At 38.2% G+C, this 26547-nt stretch overlaps 1 protein-coding gene across 1 annotated transcript; it reads left to right on the plus strand.

The window, feature by feature from the left end:
• On the plus strand, window positions 1-20781 carry LOC146002045 (endocuticle structural glycoprotein SgAbd-8-like). Its single transcript, XM_083139757.1, has 3 exons — window positions 1-164; window positions 13662-13783; window positions 20233-20781. The coding sequence occupies exons 1-3, from the start codon at window positions 156-158 to the stop codon at window positions 20537-20539; spliced, it is 438 nt and encodes a 145-aa protein (XP_082995883.1). The 5' UTR covers window positions 1-155; the 3' UTR covers window positions 20540-20781.
• Window positions 20782-26547: the final 5766 nt, after the last annotated feature.

Genomic DNA, 26547 nt, shown 5'->3' on the forward strand with positions numbered 1-26547 from the left:
GCTCCCAACGAAAGGAGGTCACCGCTCATCCCCATAGTGGCGGCGGGGAGTTTGGATGTCGTATATAAATACAGCCAACCGCTCGGAGTTTTTAGTCATTGGACCTTCAATTCTGTGGTGACACCGACATCTCAAAAGGCTTTGCTATCGTCGACATGAAGCTGGTGGGTACTTTTTATATGTGCTGCATGTTCACATTGCAAAAGTTTCTGTACTGGTGTGTGTAAGTGACGTTTCTTCTTTTACACTTTGCCATTACAAAATGGACTTCATAGTGTATATTACTTGCTCGGAAATCACGCTACCACCTCTTGAATTTAGAACGATCTTGAATAATACGAAAAACATCTTCCTAACAAGAAGATATCCATCAAAATCTTATGTTTTTATTATATGTTTTGAAAAAGTACCATCTTTACTGTTAGTAAACATGGCCTTTGAAATTCCATGCGAATGTTTTCATATCACATGATTCTTCTAACCATGTTGCGATATATGTGAGGGCCCGAAGCTGTCCCTCCCTCTAAATACAACTTTCAGGCAAATATATGACGGACATTTTAAATATCCAAAATTTAAAATTTTGTCATTCAAAATGATATTTTCTCAAGTGGAGGCCCGGGGCTGTAGCCCCATAACCCCCTTCTATGTCTGTGCCTGATTGCCACTTCACATTTTATTTTCAAGATAGTCGTTACTACAAATTAAGAAGTATTTGACCACTATTCTGAATTGTTGAACTTCATAGATGTACGTTATCAATGAATACTATAGAGAGTACATAAGCTTGAGTGAATTTTTTGAAAATTTTAAAATTATTGCCCATAGGTGGCCTAAGGGCTGCAAATTTCTGTTTAGAGAAATACTTGCTTGTAAACATTGTTCTTTATTATCTACTTGCTTCATGTTATTGCAGTTAAGACATCTACTTAGTAAAACTGTCAGAATTTATCACAAAAATAGTTGTTAAGCTGCCACTGTTTACTAAAACTTTATATTAGCTAATCGTTGTTATTTACGAATGTCTCAAATATTACCAACAATGCAGTTGTAATTGAGTATCTCAAATACTATTCTTACAGGGTTTTTCATTATTTTTGAAAAACAACACCGATATAAAGCATTTCAGAAAGAAAATCAATAAATTTAAGTAACAGAAAAATGGGTTTATGGCGGCAAGAAATTCACAACGGTTTTTCCAGAATGATGAGGGAAATTTGAATATTGTAAACTTTAGAACACTAGTATCAAAAATGAAAACTTCTTTAGATGAATGTATAACGTAATGAAAGCCTTATTGATTTCGAATGAGATTCCAGTGCAACTTTCATAAACGTATTCATAGGCTTAACTTGGCGGGGGTTACTAAATTTAAAGTTAAAGATAAATTTCTTAACTTCCTGCTACCTCAGGAGCAAAGTATTGAATAATATTTTTTTGGGATTGCGCAAATGTAAGCTATTTAGCAAAATAGTTCCCTAAGTTAAGTCCCTAGTTTGATTCTGCTCCTCAAATTTAAGTATCAAATTTGGTTTTGCCCCTCAAAGTTAAGTCCTAAGTTTGCTTCTGCCCCCCAAAGTTCACTCCCAAGTTTGATTCTGGCCCCCAAGTTAAGTCCTAAGTTTTATTATGCCCCCCAAAGTTAAGTCTGAAGTTTTATTCTGCAACAAAAGTTAAGTCCCAAATTTGATTCTACCCCCCCCCCCCAAGTTAAGTTTCAAGTTTGATTCTGTTCCTCCAAATTAAGTCCCTAAGTTTGATTCTACCCTACCAAGTTAAGATTCTGCCTTCCAAAGTTAAGTCTCAAGTTTGATTCTGCAACAAAAGTTAAGTTTTAAGTTCGATTCTGCCCCTCCAAATTAAGTCCTAAGTTTGATTCTGCCCACAAAGTTAAGTCCCAAGTTTGATTCTGCCACTACCCTCGAAGTTAGGCTCATGAACGTAGTATAACCGCTCCGGTGTAGCCTTGTCGAATAAAATGGGCAATAAGCTACACACAAACTGTACATTCTACAAGTAAAAAATGTTTCTTCTTCAGTTGTGACGTTCAGTTCTGGTGTGTGCCTTTTGATCCACTTCCTTTGTACAAACAAAAACTGACAAGAATTGTTCGCATAAGGAAAGATAAGGCGAATAAATTACGTTTTCGTGGGTTCCCCGAACTAATGACATCACGTCCCGGAACTTGCGATGGCATCGGCAATTGACCAAAAGGTTGCCATCATGAATCGATAACAGATACTGGCGCTGAATGCCAGGCCGTTCACAAAGGAGGATCGTGACGTTGTTGGCTGGATTACCAATTGGATGATTCGCTCGCCATGACAACAATGTCGCTTGGGAATCGAGTGTATACAGAAAATAGAATACCAATTGATACAAATCTCTAAAAACACAACACACTGAGTGGAACTTGAATTGCAACCACTGTTTTCTTCTGTGTTTTGTTATGTATTTATACTCGTTTGCATAAGACCATCTTATGCCTCCCCGATGGCGCAGTGTTAGCGACGTCGCCTTGTAATCAAGGAGCCCCGGGTTCGATACCCGGTGGAGGCACAAGTGGTTCGGATCCCACTTTAAACCGTAGGTCCAGTCCCGATTAGCCTTACTGTGCATAAAGTGGACTTAAAACACTAACTCAATCAATAAGACCATTCTGAGACGGGGGCGTAACCATGATCGAGTGGGCCCAACTTGTGATTTAAAAAAGGTTAGTTTGTTCGAAAAGTGTTATGGGAAAACAATATTGAGATAAAAACCTATCAATATACAGTCACCGGACATAACAATGTGCGTTGCCTAACTGTAAGGCGATAAGTGCATTTTAATAGTAACTTTTCAATCGCAATTTCTACCACGCCGTAAAGTTAGGCAACACACTTCACTCCTTGCAGGAAATCTAATATATTGAGGATCTATGTGTCCTATTTGTACTGCCGGTGAGTATAACGGTCTCTATACATATTAACTGTCATGAAATTCATAACACACTACTTTCTGCCACAATGCTATGGAAAACATTAAACTTATATAACAGAAAACTTAAATTTTTGACATATCCTTTCCGGAAAATGGGCCAAATATGGTGAAGCAGAGAGACTGAAAAATCACAATCTACTATTACTCGCCGACTCATTGTTGTTATGTATATGCGTTCTGTGTATATACCGGGTGGTCCAAAAGTTCCGGAACGGTCACATATCGTGAGAAATACACATCGAATCGGAAACAAAAAAATACGTCTTGAATAAGTGAAAGAAAGCTATTCAATGATATCACACTTGATTCACCACCCCCCGCCTCCTGGGGGGTGAGGCGGAGGGTAACTGTGAAATTTTAAATGGAAACCCCCATTTTGTATTGTAGAATCGGAAAGAAAACCTAATTGAGCTAGAATGAACGTCAAGACCTTTCAATAGAGTATATGGAAAGGGGGGATCTACGATCACATGCAGATTCCGAATCTGCAATTGCTTTCATTCTAGCTCAATTAGGGGCAGAGATACGTCCCTTCGATTTTTTTTTTATTATTATTTTTGGCGAAAATTCCTAATTCCTGATCTCCGTTCCTAAGTGAGCTAGGAGGATGGTTGGTAGCTCGTTGGACTAGGAATGAAGTTCTCTTTCCGATTCTACAATACATAATGGGGGTTTCCATTTAAAATTTCACAGTTGCCCCCCGCCTCACCCCCAGGGGGTGGGGGTGGTGAATCAAGTGTGATATCATTGAATAGCTTTCTTTCACTTATTAAACACGTATTTTTTTCGTTTTCCGATTCGATGTGTATTTCTCACGATATGTGACCGTTCCGGAACTTTTGGACCACCCGGTATAAAAGTAGTACTTCGCACAACAAATTCAAGATCATCATGCAAAGTAACTTTATATAATCTTGACACAATGTTACTTTACCTGTTTGAGATTTACTTACATTTGTAATTACAGAACAAACACAAGGATTGGAAGATTACTTAACGTTGTTTCAGTGTTCCCGATTTCTCTTTATATTAACACATAATTATTTGAGCTAGTGCATAATACAGTACACACTCTATTACCAAGCAATTGAAGACGAGCTATAAATGTTAGTCCATTTGATTATTTTCACGAAGGCTATTTAGAACATTCTGTTCCGGTTATGTAGCGATTGTCATGAGTAGAGTGCTGATCAATATGCACTAAAAAAGTGGAAAATATGCATGCATGTATGCACTAAAAACAAGTAAAATATGCACTCAAATATGCAAATTATGCACTAAAGGAAAAATATAGGCACAAAAAAATCCTCGAAATACATTTATTTTTTAAGTACTACACACACATAGTGACCATTGAAGTTAAAGACGAAGTAACAACAGCTTCCATGTCAAGTAAGGTTGCAAAATCTTGTATTACATTGAATTTACTATTTCCAGTTGTTAAACACAATATAACGAAAATCGTTAAGTAGTTTTGAATTTATGTAAATTGTAGTGCACTACAACTTATCTCTCTAAATTGCTTATAGTGATTTTTTTCCGTTTATCAGCTAGTAGGCTATATCCTTGTATGAAGAAAAGGTGCGCTCCACACTACAACTTGTCACTGGACAATATTTCAATGCAGCTATGTCCTCTGGCGTGAGATCTTGTAATAGTTCTGTTAATTCACCTTGTAGCACAGCTTTCACTCTCCTATAATCCATTATTTCAGTAAAACAATCTTCGATGATTTTTCCTTCGGCATCTTCACACAATGCAAACTACACTAATTCAACGGAGTACAGACTGTTTACGAGCAAAAATCTCCGTTGCCTTATATAGCCCAAGGACGAAGGCCGGGGAGGGGATGCACGTGTTCTCTGTGTCATTGCCAGGTATGCGCGAGGGACGGGGGGGGGGGGGACTGCAGCGCATAAACAGGGTTTTCGAACACCTGTGCTTGAAAATTTTACTCTCAGAAACACTCCACAGACGAAACATTAACCAAGTAAACAAATATATTTTAAAAAAAAAACTATCATTTAATGATTTTTTCACGTAATATGCATTTATATGCGCTTACGCAGTAAATATGCACGAACACCTTAAATATGCATTTATATGCACTTTAAACCCCCCCCCATGGGTCAAAGAAAGCTGCAAAGTACTAATGCTGGTTCCACATAATTAACTAGTACATGTGTGTGAGCGCTAATATTTATGCTTTTGAACGTGTTGTCATCTGGTTTTGTCATGTATGTTCAGTGTGTAAACTAAAGTTTCTGTTTTGAGGAAGAGGGGTGACATGCTGGATTTGGGTATGACAGGTAAATAATGTATTTACAATGCACATGCACTCTTGTTTGCGGAGAGATAAATGTGAATTACTATTTATATTATTATTAACGAAAAAATAATATAAAAATAACCTAAACTTCTATGCGCAAGTATATTTCTCGAAGATTATTGTTTCAGCCGTGACTCCACATAAATTTTAATTCACTAATTGCTGTTGATTTTGCTTGATAGTGATTTCTTCCCATTCAACAACAATATAGGTTTTTTGTGCGGCCAATATTTACATTAAATTCACTTTTTTCTGAAAATACTTTATCAATTATTTTATTCCTCTGCTAGTCGGTAGGGGGGTCTGACTGCCACGCGGAAGACCCGGGCTCGATTCCCGAGCTGAATGACCTAAAGTGGAAATTTTTCCGGCCTCGTTGCCGTATAATGCGGCTCTTGGACTCACCCCACCTCAAAACAATTGATATCTGTGGGCAATCCTGGTAGGTAAGGGCAGTCGGAGCGTGGTGCTGATCATATCACTTCCAAAATGGCCGAGATAGAGAATGTGTGGAACCCTACCATCCATCCCCTAAATATGCCATCATGGCATGGTGGTATATGCACCTTTTTACCACTTCCAAGATGCCGTGAAAAATTTAAAGAAGAAGATTTGGAACGATACAGATTTCCAATTCACGAGCTCATGAAAGAAAAGTGTTAATACTTTTTTTTCAAACAATAATAAATGCTCAAATTTTGTGTACTTTCAGTTTCATATCTGACAAATACGTTTTCAAGTTGTATAGCAAGAAACAAGTCTGGCTTTATTAAAAAAGAAGATTAAAAATTGAAATCTGTTGTGAGGTGGCAGAGATGAAAAATTACATTTGTTGCCATGGATACATGTTTCACTTGCTGGCACCATCCGTCCCGATTTTTCTCCACTTTTTCTGTGACGCTATTAACCTAAACGCCTCGCCATGAAATGAGGCGGGTTGCAGAAATTCGCGCTGTTGCCACGTCAGAGCACAAACCCGTGTGTTAGGAGGTTTAAGAGAATGAAAGATCTCGTTGTAGAGTTGGTCTTCGTAATCCATGTGATACAAACTGACAGAATTTGTTCGAAAGGTCAGGGATGACACAAAAGTGCCCCGGAGAGAGGTTGGTCTGACGCTCGGACTGGCAACGCAGCACGGTTGACGGTGCCACACAGTGGTCTGCAACCAGCGACTTTTGTCCCGCTCTCACTTTGCTTTTCCCACATGTGGCACCGGCGCAATTCTGCACAGCCGCCAATTTTCATGGCCGTGCGTTTAGAGTGGGAAAATGCAGCGTAAAGTAAATGATAATGACTATATATACAAAGTATGGTGAACGATCTTATTTTTCGATGTAACTGTTATTGAGCTAAAGCATGTCAGCTGAAAACACCATAGAAAATAATTTATGATAGTTTATAATGTGGACGTTCTTATAATATAGTTCTACAAATCATTAAAATTTCATTTCAGTTGTGATATTAATTACTTGAATGAACAGTTTGTCATCTTAATATCTGCCCAAAGTATCAGATCAAATTTACGCAAAATCCCTCTGTCATTCCGAGTAGCATTATTCTTCATTCTGATATTTTCCAAATAATTTCCTCACAATAAGAACTACATTAAAACGGTCTTGTAGACATTGTCAATAAAAATAATTATTGTAATCCAAGTAAAGAAACCATATTTTGGATGTCAAATCGCAAGCAGAGCCATCTGGTTTAATTCACTGATATGAACAAATATGGTAGAAATACCTACGCATGTTTCCTAATACCAGCTCAACATAAATAATTATGAAAATTCTATTTCATTGATGAGATAACAGGGGAACTTTACTTTCAGTATGTATTGCTATCATTATTGTTTATTACATTCTCATTGTTGTGAAGAACATGCACCTTTCGTACAAAATTTGTATAGCAAAGGTCTGAATTTGCACCCGTACATCATAAAAGGAAAATTTGGTAATTCCAAATTTTGCCGAAAGATGGCACTGTATACTGCAAACGATTCGCATCTAAAAAGAAAATGCAAGAATTAAAGAAAAAATTCGCGTTGTAAGGCAAAATGAAATGAAAAATCGTGATAATTTTCAAAGCAATTTTGCCTTTAGCAAATATGTATAGACATATAATAGCCAAAATATGTTATGACGCTTCCATGTTTCTTATTTTACGTCTGTTTCCTGATACCATTGGTTAATTATTATGACCAATGGATGAGCAATAATCAGATGAAATTGACGAATGGACATTCGGCAGGGACTCGAATTGGGGAATTTATGCTGGCGAGATCGAAAATCTGCCACCGCGGAATTTCCGTGCGCGAATATTCCAGGTTCTTAAAAAATGAGACACTTGAAATACTCGCTTCTCTGCATGTACTAACCTAACTCCTTGTCGATTTTAATCAATCATTTTCTTCTGAAATTCACTCATCACCGTGAAGTTAGGCAACGCACATAACGAGCATTTAGAGATCTGAGTGTTTGGCTTTTATTAAGGGTGACGCATACAGTTGAAGTCCTGATTCGAACGTCACTTTACTCCAACGAAAGTTCCAAAAGATCGGTTTCCCTTTGACAACCACATGTCAAGTTCACGTTAAGCCCTGTCTATCCTGCCCTCAAACCTTTCCCACCAATAGCGTCCGTTGTAGGAACTGACAGTACTTGTCAAGTCCACGTGACATAAATGCGATGTTGCCAATTAATTCTATAGAGATTTCATAACGTGAGGTGGCGGTTATCTTTGCTACGTTGTGTTATTTTGTTGTGCTATTTTTTGTTTACAATGCGCAGACCTTGGGGTGTAACCTCGTCGAAGTTCGTGTTGAATGTCTAAACACTGCAGGTAAAATTTACAACAGCGCTTCTCGAGCTGTCAAAGATGCCGAACTGGCGTTCGAATCAGAACTTCAACTATACAAGGTGTCCCACACGTTTCAGGATACCAATTTGGCGTTAGTCGATGGCCTTGTAGATTAAAGTAATTTGCAGTGTTCTTCCCACTTACCAGCTTATTATTTATTATTGTTATTTACGCGTGAAGTACACGAAAGTTTCCCAAGCCAAATTGTGCATGCATGCTTTAGATCCCTTGGAGGACAAGGCTAATATGATGACGTTTTCCTCTCACACATAAAACAAAAGAATACAGAGTTCAAGATAAATTCAATGCCCTATTTCATACACAGTGTATCTTGTTTCCGAATAGGTAATGTCCTTGTTCCATTAAGATTCAATCAAGGTTGGAAGTAAGCGCATGTGTTATTACTCGAGTTCGATTCGAAACAGCAACACCACCATTATGACTCAACAGCCAATGAAGAGCCAAGCAGCTTTCCAATGGGTTGCAATTACATGTTAGCGCAACAAGTCCCATCGCCACTGTTATCTGGCTTTCGAGACAGGAGTACGCAACAATTGCTTTGAAGAAGTGTTCTCATTATGTTGGGTCTACACCTAAATATTAATAGCTCCCACTGGGAATCGTACCCGGACCAGTCACACCAAAGCCGAGAACCCTAACCATTTTGCCACGTTGGGCTCAGACAACAACTTATTATCGTAAGGATCACTATGAAGAGTCTGTATCAAAATTTCCACTTAAAGGAGAAGAGACTTTTCACCTGATTTCCATGCCTTCTCGACCATACCACCATCATCATCATCACCATCTCTTATATGGGGGATTGGTGATAGGACTAACGTTTCCTTGACTCCAGTCGGCTTTGTTGATTGTAGTGGTGATTCTGGTTGCAGCGGACATCTGTAAATGTAGCTTGATTCAGGTCGTTGTTGCTGGCCCTGAAAAGGGTCAACTTTGTGGTTCTAAAAAGGGCTGACATTGTTAGTGATCCTTACAAGGGCCGAATTTTACTGTTAGGATCTGACAAACTCAATTCTACTGCTTCAAGAGCTGGGTGGTGTTTGTGTGCAATCTCCTTCCGGGGTTTGTCGATGCTGTAGTCTCGACCATAATAATATCGACTAGCATAATAACACAGAAGGATCTGACAAACTCAATTCTACTGCTTCAGGAGCTGGGTGGTGTTTGTGTGCAATCTCCTTCCGGGGTTTGTCGATGCTCTGGTCCTATATCAAAAGTAAAAAGTCCCATCAAAACTGCGAAGCTATTAAAGTCGGCGCAGACATATTAACAGACGAAAATGACATCGCGGATGCCTTTGCAATTTACTTTCATTCTGTGTACGCAGCCGAAAGAGCTAAATATGACGTAAATAATCTGAAAATAAAAATTGCTAACGAACAACTTGATATTTTCACTTTGCGCAACATCCGCGTAAGCGAAGTAGAAGCTGCCATCAAGAATTTGAAATCCAAATCAACGACCGGCCCTGACAACATACCACCATATATAGTTAAAGGATGTTGCGATATTTTAAAATATCCCTTGCTGCAAATTTTTAACCTTTCCCTCGATACCAATACTTTTCCTTCAAGATGGAAAACATCGTCCCTCTGTCCTATCCCCAAGTCTCACCAAAGATCAAGCCTAGAAAATTATAGACCGATAGCAATCCTGTCTAGTCTTGCTAAAATATTTGAACAAATTATTTACAAGAGGATGTTAGCACACGTCAATCCAGTTATCTCTCCTTATCAGCATAGATTTACTCCAAAGAGGTCTACCGTAACAAACTTAGCTAACTTTACCCATTACGCATGCAATGTACTAGATAACACAGGACAAGTCGATGCAATATACACCGATTTTACTAAGGCATTTGACAAAATTGATCATGATATATTACTACAGAAAATTGCTTCATTCAATATTTCACTTAATACTTTAAATGTCTTTGCTTCATATTTAGCCGATCGAACGCAAACTGTAATATACAGGAAAATCAAAAGTCGCCCCTTCACACCATATTCTGGTGTTCCCCAAGGGTCCAATCTTGGACCGCTTTTGTTTTTATTACTTATCAACGACTTACCCAATTGCATACAAAATTCTAAAAAGTTGCTTTTCGCCGACGATCTTAAGCTTTTCCACGAAATAACTACCTCTGAAGACTGTTTAAAACTGCAGGAAGATGTAGACAGAGTGATCTCTTGGTGTGAAAGTAACAAGTTGGATCTTAACCAAACAAAATGCAGCGTAGTCACTTACACAAAACGCAAAGCATCTTGTGTGTTTCCATACCGTATTAAAAATGTACAAATCACGCGCAAAAATGAAATTAAAGATCTCGGAGTGACCTTCGACACCAAGCTCAAATTTAATAAGCATATTGAAACTGTTACTAACGACGCTTTCAGAAACTTAGGTTTTATAATCCGATCAAGCCACGACTTCACGAAAATAGAACCAGTGAAAATACTTTACTATTCCCTCGTACGGTCAAAACTAGAATATGCGTCAGTAATCTGGAATCCCACTCAAATAAATTTAATTCATAGACTAGAACGTATTCAGTCCAAGTTTCTTAGATATCTCAAATTCAAAGCCTGTGGAGAATATCCAGGTTTCGATTCATACGATAATCTAGTCTCAGAGACCAACTTCAACAAACTAGCACTCCGACGACAAGTAAATGACCTGCTCTTTCTGTATAAAGTAATTAACGGTATAATAGACGATTCCAACTTATTATCAGCCGTATCATTTAATGTTCCCAGTTCCAAGACACGTCCCAAGCACAAAATCTTTCATTGCCAGAGAGCGAAAACGTCAATTCTTTCTACCTCTCCGGTGTGGAGAGCGTGCAACTCTTTCAACACAGTTTCATGTGTAAATAACACAATCGATATTTTTGCAATGAGTTTATACAATTTAAAAAATAGTATTACTGGAACGCTGAATTTATTGTAGTAATATTATGTAATTAGAGCACCATAATTGGGCTCGGCCTGTTGAGCTCTATCAATAAATAAATAAATAAATAAATAATAATATCGACTAGCATAATAACACAGAATAAATTACTTTCTTAAACAACCCCTTTAAACGAAAGAATAATATAGAACAAATTATTACATTTTAGCGATTACATAAATTTGGAGAACGTTTAGTTGAATACTTTTTAATTTATTATGACATTCATTGTAGATTTTTGTTATGAACGGAGTGAAATACAAAGAAAATATGATGCCAGAAACTCATCGCGACATCTATGAATGACAATAACTAGAAATGTATAGTTGCCTACACCATCATAGTGTTTAGATAAATGCATTTTAATTACCATGTATTTAATGAGAAAATGCAGAGACCGCCACTTGCAGTACATTACAAAATAATAATTTCTACGCTTTACATGATGATTTGCAGTGAAAAAGTAATACTTTAATATAACTTTAATCCAAGACATTTCGACAAGGAAGAAAATTTATCATTTACAGCTAGCTGATAACATTTCACAGACCCCTTCATGCATGTCTCAATAACTTTTAGGATAGGACTATCTATTATTACAAGTATGCCATGCCTTGGAGCATGAATGAGATTGATGAGATATTTTCAGAAGCTATCTTAGGATAATCAAAATATGGAACTATAAATATAAGATATAGAACTAAGTGCTCATCTTATTGATATTTTTTTTAAAATGGTGAAGTGACATGAATATGGAATGACCCCATACAATTGGGAACTGGTACTTGAAAATTCATGTAGAAACAAATTATCAATATCGGAATATTCAAATTGCGAATAATCTTCAGAATTTAACAGGTAAGGAGTTAGAGAACGTTACTCATAAAGTTGTTTCTCGAGGCATGTACTCGATAGGAGTATGTTTATAATGGGGCGCAAGAACGTTTTTGAATTGTCGGTAAGGTGAAGGTAATGTTCCCCGTGAAGCAAAAGGCTAAGTACCGTGCCTTGAAGGAATATTTAAGGGATGCGGCGGTAGGATCCCACACATTCTCGAGCTCAGCTATTTCCGAGGTGATGTGGTCAGCACCACGCTCCGTTCGCCTTTAAACCCCAGGCTGGGTGAGTCGCGGATCCGCTTAATGTGGGAACAAGGCCGGAAAAATTCCGACCCTTTGATCACCCACCCCGTGAATGGAACCCGGGTCTCCCGCGACGCAGTCAGACGTCCTACCGAGTAGCTCGATTTGTCGGTATAAACTTCAATCTACCCACACACACACACATAAACACACACACACATTATGTATATATCGTTTATAAAATACATTTGCATTACCATGTACCGCTGAAAGAAATTTGCTAAATATTTTATAATTTTTTACTAATTGTACGGGTATTTTCAAGATACCTTTTAAGAGGATTTAAAAGCATGCACAATTAAGTAATATATAAGCTCTAGGCTTCATTATATATTGTTTTGCACGCATTTGAATTAGTTTTATCTTTCCTCATAAATTTTTCCAACAGCAAAAATATTAAGTGAGAAAATTTGTGCTACAATGTAGTTTTATAATATAATGCTTGTTATGATTATTTAGGATAGATAGAGGGTGTTCCGTATAGACGCCGAATTTGAATCGAGTGCTATTGTTTTGTTTCAAGGTTAGCAGACCTGTTCTTACCAATGTTGGCATTTGTTGTCATGCCGATTAATGTAGCCTCGATTGTTTTGGCTCGTTTGTTGTGGTTTCCTTCCGAAAATCCTCGAATCCAGGAGATAGAAATCCATCCATGCGCTGAGAACGACTGTGTGGTGTGGGTTTTGGAAGGTGGAGTGTGATCTTACACCCTGTGATTTCTTCTTATCGGAGTTTGTGAAATAACATGTGTACGCCAACAAACCACGAATCCTTTTGAAACTGAAGGCGGAAATCATACGGGTGATTGGAGGCATCGGGCATGTGGAGCGTATAAATGCATGCAGACTCAGTAGGGGTAGACATACGCCTCACATTGTCTTTCATACATAAATGGGAGATGTTACTGCTTACATATATGTGAAATATAACTATTTTCATATTTTCCCTACTTTTATTTAATTTTCTAATTCAGCGTCCAATACGGAACACCCTATAGAAAGTGTTGACAGAAGAAACGTTTATGCACTTAGCTAATGAAACTATTCTTCGAACAGCGAAATCTTACATCTTGTCAAATTCTTTAGGGAGATACAGGATCCCTCCAAAATAATTGTTACGCGCTACTGTGTTTATATATAAATGTCGACTGGTCTTGCACATATAAGAGTTCTGTACATGAAAGTTTTACCATTTTACAATTGCCTGTAAAGATGTTAAAATAAACGAATTCAACTACATGTTCAAATACAACTACATTCAAATACATGGTGTTTGAATAAAAAGGCAACTGAACTTGGTGTTTTTTGGATACTTTCAGTTATTTTTATTGAAACAGCCTGTACATGCAAATCCAATTAATAGCTTGATGTTCCTTACAGGTCATTCTCCTTGCTTTCATTGGACTGTCCCTGGCAGCTCCTCAACAAGGACCAAGCACGACTCCAATCCCAATCTTAAAATACGAAAACGAAGTCAACCACGATGGGAGTTACAAGTGGAGGTAAGTTTATGCACAGGCTTGTTAATTTTTATTCATGTCCAGATATTATTAAAATAATTAAATCAAGAAGACTTAGGTGAGCAGGGCATGTGGCACGAATGGGAGAGGAAAGAAGAGTTTACAGGATTCTTGTTGGGAAACCTGATGGTAAGAGACCTGCAGGAAGGCCAAGACGAAGATGAGGGACAATGTTGAGATGGACCTAAAGGAAATCGGTAAGGATGTTAAAGATTGGATTGATCTTGCCCGGGATAGGGACAGATGGAAGGCTTTCGTTGCTTCAGCCATGAAGCTTCGGGTTTAAGAAGGCTAGAGAGATAGTTAGTTATACATTAAATAAGCATAATATTTGGATTGTAAATAGTGAATATAACAAATGTACAATGCATTGTGCGAAAACTATGTTAACTTTGCATTCGTTAGTTAAGGTTAACGTTGAATTAGAAAAAAATGTAAATAATGATAAAAAAATTTAGTTGTTGAAGTTTGTTTTAAGTAGACTCTATACACAGAAACCTAATCGGAATAGTGTTTGTTTGTTGGAGTTTAAGCCCACTTTATGTACAGAAGTCTAATCGGGTCTCTGGACCCACACTTTAAAGTGGAAGCCGATTAGTTCCCTGCACCATTTTGACTCTCTCTGCACTCACACGTCTAGTTTGTTACACGGTGCAACACCCACTCGTCTACTTCGTTCATTTGATGTCAAGTAGTGTATTTGGTGTCTGCACCGTTTGCACCATGTTCTGGAGCGGTGTAGCGTATGGTGTATGCTAACTAATCCAATGAATGTTTAACGCAGCAGACAGGCATTTGTTGAATCTTCTGAACTTGAACACCGCTATTCGTCTACTTGGCTGAACGTAATTTCCTTGCACCAGCCTGACACTGGCATACACCTAGACTACACTCAGTGTCAAAAAGTGCAGAGAACTATACTCTATGAGGCCTTAGAAAGATCGCTTCGCGGGCTTGCAGCAGACGACAATATGGGTGTGTGTCTGCGAGAACCAATGAGGCCCTTGAATGAGCGAGCCCGGTTGCCACAGCTAGCTCGCTGCACCCTTCTGGAAGGGTGAGTGACTTCTGCCTCTTGCTACCTCGGCCTGTTTGTTCGGCTGAGGAGCAGACGACACGAGAGTATCGGCAATAGTGTGCGAGCGACATCTGCTGTTAGCCCCCGAAACGCTCTTTCTAAGGTCTCCTGCAGTATAAACGGGGCCACTACTTGCAATTAACCCCTGGACTCCTTGATTACAAGGCAAAGACGTTACTGCTACGCCATCGGGGAGATAATATATCTCTGTATGTCTTCAATTCTTGGCATAATATGCATTATTTTAAATAAGTTGTGAACTGTCGAATACTTGCGCATATAGTGTCTTGCTTGGAATATACACAACGAAAACGAGTAACAATGATCCCCAACCTGCATAGGAGTAACTTGGCGGGGGCAAGTTTCAGGTTTTTCAGGTTTCATTAATTTAAAAGTTAAGGTTCATTTTGTTAACCTTTTGGATTTGTGATTTGAGTTGCTTTATTTTACTTCGCCTTTTGTGCTACTTTTTGGTTAATTTACGAAGATGGAGATGAGTGATGATATGATGAAATTGATGAATGCCCAGGCCAGGATTCGAACCCGGGACCCCTGTCGTTGTAGCGGGATGTGCTAACCACTCCGCAACAGGGGCCGGCTGTTAACCTTCTGGAACCTGAGGAACGAGGTATTGAAGTGTATTTTTCTTTATTGCGAAAATGTAAGTTATTTAGCAACGTCATTCTGCTTACTTTTATGGGATGGAACGCTTGTCAATTCCCCCCCCCAGCCCAAGTTAAGTCCCAAATTTTATTTTCCCCCAGAATTTAAGTCTCAAGTTTGATTCTGCCCCCCCCCCCCAAGTTAAGCCACTAGCAGTGACGGCGATTAGGGGGGGCAGTTGATCCCCTACGTTTTGCCACTTTTGCCCCCACACTATGCTAAATTGTTTCTACAAAGGGAAATATACTGTCTTTGGCCCCCCCAGTTTTGGCACCTTGCCCCCCTCCCGGTTTTGGAACGCAATTGCCGCCACTGGCCGCTAGTTACGCCCATGCCAACCAGTTACTACCATTTCACGAAACCCAGCTTATGTAATATGGAGCTTTACATTTTCTTTACTCCAAATACCTTCCATAATTATGCAGTTAGAAACCACGTTCTCATTTTCAAATCCAATTGTTTCAAGAGGAGCGTTTTGATTTTTAAGGCGTTGTGAATTGGGTCTTTGAAAGAAAATGGTCGTTGAAGGACTAAAATGGCGGTTCTTAATTCTGCTGTGCAGATCAGCCAAGTCTTTGCACTGAAACTAACGGAAGGAGAGCATCGAATGTGCTCATGATTTTTATTGGCTATGAAAGTCAGCATGGCGCCCGCAACGACATTGTTTTAGTGCCGTCCATAAAATAGCAGTGCGAGAAGTAAGGATCACAGCATTTTGCACGGTTGCATAATGAAATGACGCAAGACAAAGAACAGCTCGAAGTGAACGACCACAAAACATAGCAGCGGAGGAACCATTCTTGCCCCTCCCTCCATCTTGTTCACCATTACGGTATGTTATGTTCACATAATTACTGTTAGTAAAAAATATAAACGGAAACGGGTTGCACGCTAGATAAACTCTTGCACATTACCGAAACCTTAGTTCATTTTATTCACACTTTATTTTCTTAGACGTATTGTATCCATGCCACAAGACGATGGAGCGAAGGCAGGAAGAGCAGTTGCTAAGAAAATCGCTTTCGTTCCTTCATATGTTAGGCAATATGAAGAGTGACTTCCACATGCTATACTGAACACAACTCCAACTGGCGGCTGGAAAACAGCGAATCAGCGATCAGTTAAATTTTCTTCGACTGAAATCGTGCATTTTCGAGCCACAAGATGCCGAAAGTTTGTTCGCGGGACGAAACAAATGAGCATTGGGCCCACCACATGTTGCCAAACGTACTGTAAAACACGAGAAGCAACGATATTGCCAGAACCAGAAATCAGCGGTGGTTGATGGTACAACTGCAGCCGTGGTCTTACACGATGGAGTTTCACATGCAAACACTCTACAAACGCGCAAATAGACAACCGGCAAAAACAGAAGTACGCTTGGCAACGTTGCTTCGGGATAGCGATGTGACCACTTCAGCTTTTACTTGACAACTGAGTTTGTTGACGCCCATCGAGCCACACACCCCGAACAGTGTTGCCAAAATCTGAGGACACAATTTCCCTTTCTAAGGGACAAAAATTCCCTTTTTGTACCATTTTTTCCCTTCACCTAAACAAATATAATAATAATAATAATTTTTATTATTATATTAATTATTATTATTATTATTATAAGTGTTAGTATTAGCAGCAGCAGCAGCAGCTGCAGTAGTACTAAAATTTCCGTTGGTCCATTGCTATGAATAATAAATGTTACACAAATATTTCACATACATGTCATTTTCATCGCTTTCTGGTCAGATGTCCCAGGTTTAAAATCATGGTCAGGAATCCATTAATTCTCATCGTTACAATTATCCGAAGATACAGAAAAGCGAAGTACAATAAACTTAAAAGAAATATAAATAGATACAGGCTTATATTCAAGAAAGCAGAAATAAGAAGAAACAGAAAAAATAAAAATGTGAATATGAAGCTGGAAATTAACATAAACTGTAATAATGTAGAGTCAGAAGTCTTAAAATTTCCCTCAATTTGTGATATTTTCAATCAAAATTCCCTTTTCCCTTTTGGCTAAAATTTCGGTCCAAATTTCCCTGCAAAAAGGAAATTTCCCTTCATGTGGCAACACTGTCCCCGAAGACGATTGGGGGACAGAAAGGGACAAAAATAACAGTTAAGGTCAGCCGCCAGATGGAGTTTCGTTCAGTATAGTTCCTACTGTTCCTCGGGAGGAATCAGTTTCATTCACTGGATTGGTGTGAGCTTATTTGTTAAGTGGTTCTTTAAAAGAAGGAAAGGAATCATAAGATGACGGTCCAAACTTTGTAAGGGGTAAATTCGTTGCCAACTGGGTTAATCATAATATTATCAAACTTTATGATAATGGGTTCGAGTTTGCACGAAAAGCATGAATCTTGTGGGATTCGAACACAGGAACCTACTATTCGAAACTGCTTGGAAGACACTGTTGGCAGACTAACTTGCGTTTCCCGGACCGAAATGCGCTGAAGACCATATATATATATATATATATATATATATATATATATATATATATATATATATATATATATATATATATATATATATATATATATATATATATATATATATATATATATATATATATCTTGACTTGAAAATGGAACACATCCTCTAGTGTGAATATGTGTCATATGACACGCACACATAGATATATTCACACAAGGTGTTAGTTATCAGGTGAGTGAGCCAGAAAGTTAAGAGGTCGACTTTCACGTCACCACAGAAATTCCAATTCCTGTCACTACCTTCTTTGTGAATAGGCCTTTATCAATTTCATATATTCATCACTCATCCTCATCGTTGCGATTAACTAAAAGTGGCAGAAAAAGTTACATAAAATAACAAAGATATATATGCAATACACGGTGAATGTTACTCACGGCTAATATGGAAAACTTTAGCGAATAGTAATCGGTAGGCTATACACATAGGGAGAGTCGGCAACTTCATAAGGAGTTTCGGAACTATCCACAAAAAAGCATGGAGCACAGAGATCCTCCCCTTAACGGAGCATCACCTACTTTCAAAACACCCCTTTTAACTCGTCGCATACGTTTTTGTGAGGTAGTGTTGCTAATTTGTGCAATATTTATCTGATTTGAACTTCTTAATCTGTTACCAAGTTATAGACTCATTATACATATAATATAAATTTTGACATAGCGTGATTTTTCCTTTTATTTAACCTTCACAACATCTAAGAAGATGTTCCTACCGAAACTACTAGTGACTACCTAGTACGTACATACGACCGTGGAGCACAATACGCTATTCTGAAGACGAAAACAAAACTATTCTCCGAGACGTTAGCGCATGTAAAAAGGAAGGAAGTAAAGTCCAAACAATCATCATGATACACATTTCCATGTATATTTACATTTCAGTCTTCAAAAAGTATGGGGTAATTTATGTTTATTTGTAATAATTACAAATATTATATAAAGGTTTTAAACAACTTATGGTTGTATGTACTGTAGATGGGTACAGAACCTTTGCTTTCTGGTGTACTTCACACCCTGTCACCCTCGTCTCTTGGAATGCTTCAACTTACATAGGAGAATTCCACAGGGTTTACAAAGGTACAGGTTTTTATATAAGCAAAGGGTGCCCTGAGTATCTTCAACGCATACATCAAACTTACAAAATACTTAATTTTTTGAATAAATAATAATAAATTCCAAAATGTTGCCCGAATAATAATAATATTTAATAACTATTTATTTAAGTGATGAGCATGATTAGACAACCACCTACACACTATGTCAAAATAAGTGATATAACATTACAAAATTGAATATACATTTATAAAATAATACAATGGATCCTACAATCTTACACATGATCATAAGTTCATACTGTAGCTTTCCACAAGTTCAGCTATTAAACCCCTGGCCTCTTATTTGATATGTTAGAACTGAGATACTCCTCCTGGAATATCTCGAAATGTTATAAGATATATTATTCAAAGGTATTCACTATATATTTAAAAATATAAAATCTTCTGTACAAAATTGTTGCTTTTCATTTTTCTATTTCTTCCAAGGTAGACATATTCAAATGTGTTAGCCATTCAGAATAATGTTGTTCACACTCACTTTAAACTTGCTGCATATTATCCTGGTATAAAGTATTTCAACTGATTAAACTTTATGAAAGATGCAGGTATCTTCTTGAAAAACGTTCCATAAGAAAAACATAACGAAGCATCTTCTTTGCCCTCTTGCAAATTTCTGAAATGTGCACATCTAATATGAGAGACGAGTCTATTAACATCCAAAACTCTTTATGGGTATTGCACATTTAGATTTAATGTTGATAAATATAATAGTTAGAAACTATAGAATGAGCTTCTTTAGTACATCTTAAAACTTTATACTTTTTCAAGTTAATTTCCATGTCATTAATGTTACGCAAATATGTCATTCTATTAAGGTCAGCCTGAAGTTAAATTACGTCATTATTTGTTAAAATACTCTAAAATTTTATTATAACATCTGCATACAGCAAAGATGTGCTAGATTTAAAACATAAAGTAACATTATTGATAAAACAGCAAATAGAATAGCACCAAATGGCGATCCTTGAGGTGCGTCACGAAATATTTATTTTTTAGAGGAAACTGTTTCACAAATCTTAACAAAAAAAGTTATATTTTCTAATCAATAAATAAGTAATAATAATAATACATGATTTTCTTTAGCTACGAGACAGGCAATGAAATAACCGCCGAAGAGTCAGGTTACCTGAAGAACCCAGGAATTGAAGAACAGGAGGCTCAATTCGCTCAAGGGTCCTATTCCTACACGGCTCCTGACGGCATCAGGTACAGCATCACCTACACAGCAGACGAGAACGGTTACCAGCCAGTGGGCGACCACCTGCCGACCCCGCACCCGATCCCAGAAGCCATCCAGAGGGCGCTGGACTTCATCGCCTCGCAGCCACAACAACCGGACGAAAGCGCGAGCAACCTGCAACCGACGTACCACAAGCCTCAGAGATACTAGCCCTAACCCAAGCCTCGGCATTGCTGTTTTTTTAATTGAATCCAACGCTCTCATAACGTATATATGCATTTCTTTGTAATATTCAAGTCATCGCCTGTAAATATTTCGCCAAAACGGTGTTCGTCAATTTCGTGATATATATTTTTTTATTTATGTAATTGATATCTTGTGCGTGTGTGTGTGTGTTACCTAATGTGTAGAATACTGTAGGTTGCTAGATGGAATAAAAAAATACAGCAATATCTTTGTGTGTGTATGTATAACCTCACATAATTACTAACAAGATTCACTTTCAACAATTCATTTACTCCTGTCCATAGTTTATATTTGTTGTTTTAAGTCCACTTTATGCACAGTAAGGCTAATCGTGACTGGACCTACAGTTTAAAGTTGAATCCCAACCACTTGTGCCTCCACCGGGTATCGAACCCGGGACTCCTTGATTATAAGGCGACGACGCTACCACTGCGCCATCAGGGAGGCCCTCCCATAGTTGATATGTTTGTATGTAGATATAAATGTGGAACGTTGCAACACTGCACGAACTGACTCGCAGTAACAGCCCACAGTTCAATGGATATCGCTGTGTGGGGTGTCGCCACGTTCATCTTTACCCATTACATAAAAATCTGTATAAAATCGGTCTCAAAATTTGAATTGATAATGATAATGGATTTTAAAAACAAATGCAAAAAGCTTCATAACAAGTCCAATATTGTATTTGTTGGACTACCCAATACTAAGAAAAAGTTGTTTCGCAAAATTGATAAGAACGGATTCTTGACAAATTTTGAAAGTCTGAAATTTAAGTATTGTGTTTAAAACCTTTCTGCCTGCACGATACTAAAATTTCATCACGATCGAACCACCCGCTTCTTATTTATAGAATTTCAAAGAGAGAGCTCGTTTGCAAAACTCGACAAAATCGGCACATTTTTGGTTTCACGGCGATAAAAAGTAAAGGACATAATCGATTAAAAATTGTATTAGTATAGTTTAACACAGAATTGAATGAGCTAAACTTCGATGCAACCCGTTTTATGAAAGTCTACTGGATAATTCTTAATTGGAGTTCCAACTCTACTATCTATAATTTTTAATCCGACAGTAGTTGGTTACACGGTGCAATACGGACTCGTCTACTTCGTTGATTTGGTGTCTGCACCGTTTGCACCACGTTCAGGAGCGGTGTAATTTTTGGTGTGTGGTCAGGTGGTGAGTGCTAACTAATCAAATCAACGTTTAACCCTAGAAAGTTAGCGTGTATGTAATGTATCGTTAAAGCCAACGTATCGTAAAATTTACGAGGCGCTTGAAAAAACTATGACAACCAATAGGTTATTTAAAAATTGAATTTTTATGAACATGACTTGTTAGAATACACCTTCACAAACATTTTGATTACAAAGAAACTGTTTTGAAGTTTATTAGTGCAGTGCACAGAGTATTTTCCCCTGATGCTCCTCACAGATCGGCTTGTTGCAGCGGGAGCAGTACAATGACGTCAACCTTCTCTTTGCCGATGGACAAATTCCGCAGAATGTCCCTGGCTGGTTTGTGGATTCATTTTTGGTGCTTATAAATAATTTCAACTTTAATTCAATCCAAACATAACCCTCACTAAAAACTTCACAAAATATACACAAGAATGAAAAAAAATTAAAAGTTCGCAAAAAAAGGTTTCCAGCAAAAATCCAGGCGGAGAAGCTGTCGTACAAAAATGTGGATATGAAATTCGAAATTAACATAAACTGTAATAATGTAGTCAGATAACCTTAAAATTTCCCTGCAATTGTGGTATTTTTCCTTTTTCCCTTTTAGCTAAAATTTCGGTTCGAATTTCCCTGCAAAAGGGAAATTTCCCTTCGTGTGGCAACACTGAAGCGGCCGGTTGACAACTGTATCTGCCCTAAGTGGTGTACGGTGAAATATGATCATCATGTATCGTAGGTTTTACGATATGTTAGTTTACTAGGGTTAAAGCAGCAGACAGGCATTTGCTAAATCTTCTGAACTTGAACACCGCTTTCCGTCTACTTGGTTGAACGTCATTTCCTTGCACCAGCCTGACACCTGGATACATCTACAATACACCTAGTGTCAAAAGGTGCAGCGAACTAGACGGGGCTTTTTAAGACAGTTCCCTTCGTACAGGTAAGAAAGGATTGAGCTGTTGCATGGGCCGCTGTGCTAAAGGTCACGGAGGAACTAGCCTTTGCAAAGAACAATCAAGCAGATAAAAATCGCCCTCACAACAGACGTCCTCATTAGCAGCGTTTCACAACAACCGCGACGGCGTGAGATACAAGATAGGCGCAAGAAAGGAAGAGGGAGGCGATTTTTTCTTTTGTCTTTCCATACCGTCGCTATGAATCATTCCATTGAAGACCATCCAGAGAGCTTTTCCCTTTCTCCGCGATCAAAGTGGCTTGACCCATCGTTCCTTGACACAGAATTGGCTTCAATTTGCAGTCGGCTGGAAAGGGAGAAGAGAACGAAGAACTTGCAAAACCAGCGATTCCCCTTTATCTACGACGCGAAAAAGGGTATTTGCGTGAGAACATGGTAACCAGTGGTTAGGAATGAGTTTTGCAAGGGTCTGCTCGAAGATTTCTCTGGCGAAGGTTTGCTGAGGTAGTTTCCAAATTGTTTGCAGTGGCGTGAAGTTGCTTGCGCTCTCCTGGAAAGAAAGCAGAGGAGATTTCATTACGTAAGCGTTTTAAGAGCCTGTATTTTATAGACGCCTTCGACCTTGGTAAGCAACTACTGCACTGTACGTCGTAATTGTGATAACCAATGGGCATTTTCTGACGAAGACGTTTCAAAGGATCTTCAGCTGTGGCTTACAAGAGTGGTATACCCAGGGTTGTTGAATAGTGATACATCATATCACCCCGCTATTGCTCAGAATGACCATGCAAGCAAAACCATGAGTTAGATAAAACCATGAAGTAGACACTCTATTTCAGAAAGTGCCGACCTCCATGCCAGGGTGGTAGCAGAGTGCACTACGTAGACAGGGTCCCGGATTGGAATCTCGGCCTGGGCATTGGTGTTCTTTGTGAGTGTTCCTTCATCAGTTTCATCATCATCACTCATCTTCGCAATTAGCCAAAAGTGGTAGGAAAGCAAAATAAAATAAACCAAATCGTTGCTAAAGTTTAAGTCCATTTATGCTCAGATCGGTTAATCGGGACTTGATTTATGGTTTAAAAAAAGGGGGGAGCCCCGAAGTAAGCTCGCCTCCTCCTGCATACATTCGAGGATATGCGCCTAAGTCCTGGTGCCTTTAAATAAACCAGGACGTCGGTTCCCCCGCCTTTTTATGTTCATATTCATTAATTTATTAATTACAATATACAAATACATATAATATACATACAAACAGAACATATGTAATACATAAGGACTGGTGTTATGGTGTCAAGTGGGATTCGAACCACCTGTAATGTGATCCATCGGGAATCGATCTTAGAACAATTCGGTTACAAGGCGAAGGTGTTATCACTACGCCAATGGAAGGTGCCAAGAATATAATTAAATCTCTATGATTCTGTATGGGCTGTTTACAAAACAATAGTCTTGAAATATTAGCACCTACTCTGTATTGAAGGTGTGTGTGTAGCAATCGAACGAAAACCAGTCTTTTGCGAAAGTAGTAATTCGATCAAAATGTGGTTCTTGTGGTTCTTGGACCGTATATAAATTCATCCAGAAAAAAAGCTTCTTGGAACAAATTATAATACTTTAAACATAAAAAGTTACTTTACGGCCTACAACCTGTTTCCACTTGCTGATTTTCTCTCCCGGACGGAAATTGCATTTATTTACAATACCTGGACATTTTACCCAACCCTGGGATTGTTATAGATACAGCAACCCATAAATTGTAAAAGGTTCTATTGGGTTCCGCAACAGGACCAGTACCTTTTTTCTCGCACAATTTAAATTCTGTCCAATTTGCGTATTGCTTCATTTCAATACGGAACTTGAACCCTATTTAAAATTATCCGGAAAAATGTTCCTGGACCGCATTTAAACTGATCCGGAAAAAAGGTTGCTGGACCGTATTTAAATTGATCTGCAAAAATGGTTCCTGGACCGAATTGAAATACTATACAGATTAAACTGTTCTTTATGGTTCAGAACCCATTTTCGCTTGCTGATTCTCCCTTCTGGACCGGAATTGAAGTTATTTGAAATTCCTGGACCTTTAACAACCCTGCCTTAAACCCTGTAAGAAAAGTCAAGACTCAAGAGAAAGGTAAAGAAAATTGCGCATTCCTTTTCACTTCCTGGTGAAGAACAAATACTAGCTACATTATTACAAAAATTTCAACTTTGTGTACTGAATTAAATGACGGTCAAAAAGATGACTGCGAAAAGTTGCAATTGTGCAGCTTTCACTACTCTAGGATATGCAATCCAAAGTTACTTTTCCTTTGCCATTCTAAGACCTTTCTCGTATCGTGAATTCCTGAACGTGAAATCAAAGCATTCTCAAATAATGAATGGTTAAATAAAGCAACATAAAAGTGTATGCATGGAAAACTCAAATAGGAAGGTAAGGCTATCGTTCCTGGTAAAACTCGTGCAGAATAGCTGTAACGATTGCGTCCGTTTTTCTATGATCACGCAATATATTTTTTTCAGCCTAATAGTACGATTGAAACATGAAGAGTTCAATTCACATTCTAAGGTCTTGCTGGAATCCATGTGAGCTCTTCTTCTCGTACCATTACTCTTTCACCCAATCTCTCTGCTTTTCTCCCTGTTTCTTCATCTTATCTTCATTCCATCTAAGCTTTTCTTTGCTTCTCTTTCCGTCTGACCTCCTCTTAGCCTTTCCTCTGTTTTTATCTTTCTTCTTCCTTTTTTCTCTTTCTATCTCTTTCTATTCCAATCCATCTTCCATCCTCCGTCTCTCTCTTTCTCTCTCTCGCTCTCTCTCTCTCTACAATCTAGTTTCTCTTTTCATTTCTCTCTCTCTCTCTCTCCCATTTTTAATTCTCTCTTTTCCCCTTTGATTTTATATCTATCTTCTCTTTCTTTGTGTATTATATTATTCCCTCTTCCTTTCTGTTCTCACCATCTATTTCGTTCTTTCTCTTCCTGATCTTTCAATCTAAATGTCTATCTTACCTTCTCCTCTCTTGTTTTCTACCACTTTATTTATCTCCCTATTCCTATCTACGAGTATATATTTCCATCCATCTCTCCTTCTCTCGCATTCCCATTTCATCCTCTACTCCTCTATCTCGCTCCATTTCCTTTTGTGTTGAAGTTTATTGTCTTATCGCGAATAAAGATGTTTATACAGAAGACTTAAATGACAAAAGTTACAATTGAATTTATTCATGACTTTATAACTCAGATTTTTTCTCACTGTATTTTGCAAGAAAGAAAGATCAGCATACGAAGAACTAAACTTGCCAGTCTTGAAGTTTTTAGTCCACTTAATGCACATACAGGCTAATCCGGGCTGGACCTACAGTTTAATCTGTGATCCAATCCGCTATGTGCCTCCATCAGGTATCGAACCCGGGATCCCATGAGTACAAAGGGACGACGTTACCACTACGCCATCAGGAAAGCCCTGAACAGAAACAGGCGACTGTATCAATCTCGACTGTCTCTTGGTTGTTGTGGTGGTTTCATTAGTAGTTTTGGGGGGTCCAGGGGGACCGGACCCCCCCCCGAAAGACTTACCAAGTACTGAAATTAAATAATGAAAATATACTTTTTTAGTATTTGTTGTATATTTCCGCCGAACTTATTGAAAGGCGAGAATTACATTGGGATCACACGGTATCCAAGGGTAGTATAAAAGAAGATTTATGCACACTGCTACTTATAATACCATGGATAAAATATTAATCAGGAAGTTTACTTTTAGATCTAACGTTCTTTTTTGTTTTTCAATAAATATTGATTTCTTTAATTGTTTGACATTAATTTCCTAGCCAGGACAGTTGTTTTATACAATATTTTGCGATAATAACTACATC

The sequence above is a fragment of the Lepisma saccharinum genome, chromosome 18 (genome assembly GCF_977018435.1).
Source record: "Lepisma saccharinum chromosome 18, izLepSacc3.1, whole genome shotgun sequence".
In the NCBI taxonomy this organism is placed as follows: Eukaryota; Metazoa; Arthropoda; class Insecta; order Zygentoma; family Lepismatidae; genus Lepisma; species Lepisma saccharinum.

Excerpts from the sequence above, each read along its gene's own strand:
- LOC146002045 (XM_083139757.1), top strand. Across the intron at positions 13,784-20,232 it reads GATGGGAGTTACAAGTGGAG|CTACGAGACAGGCAATGAAA; the intron begins GTAAGTTTATGC and ends GATTTTCTTTAG.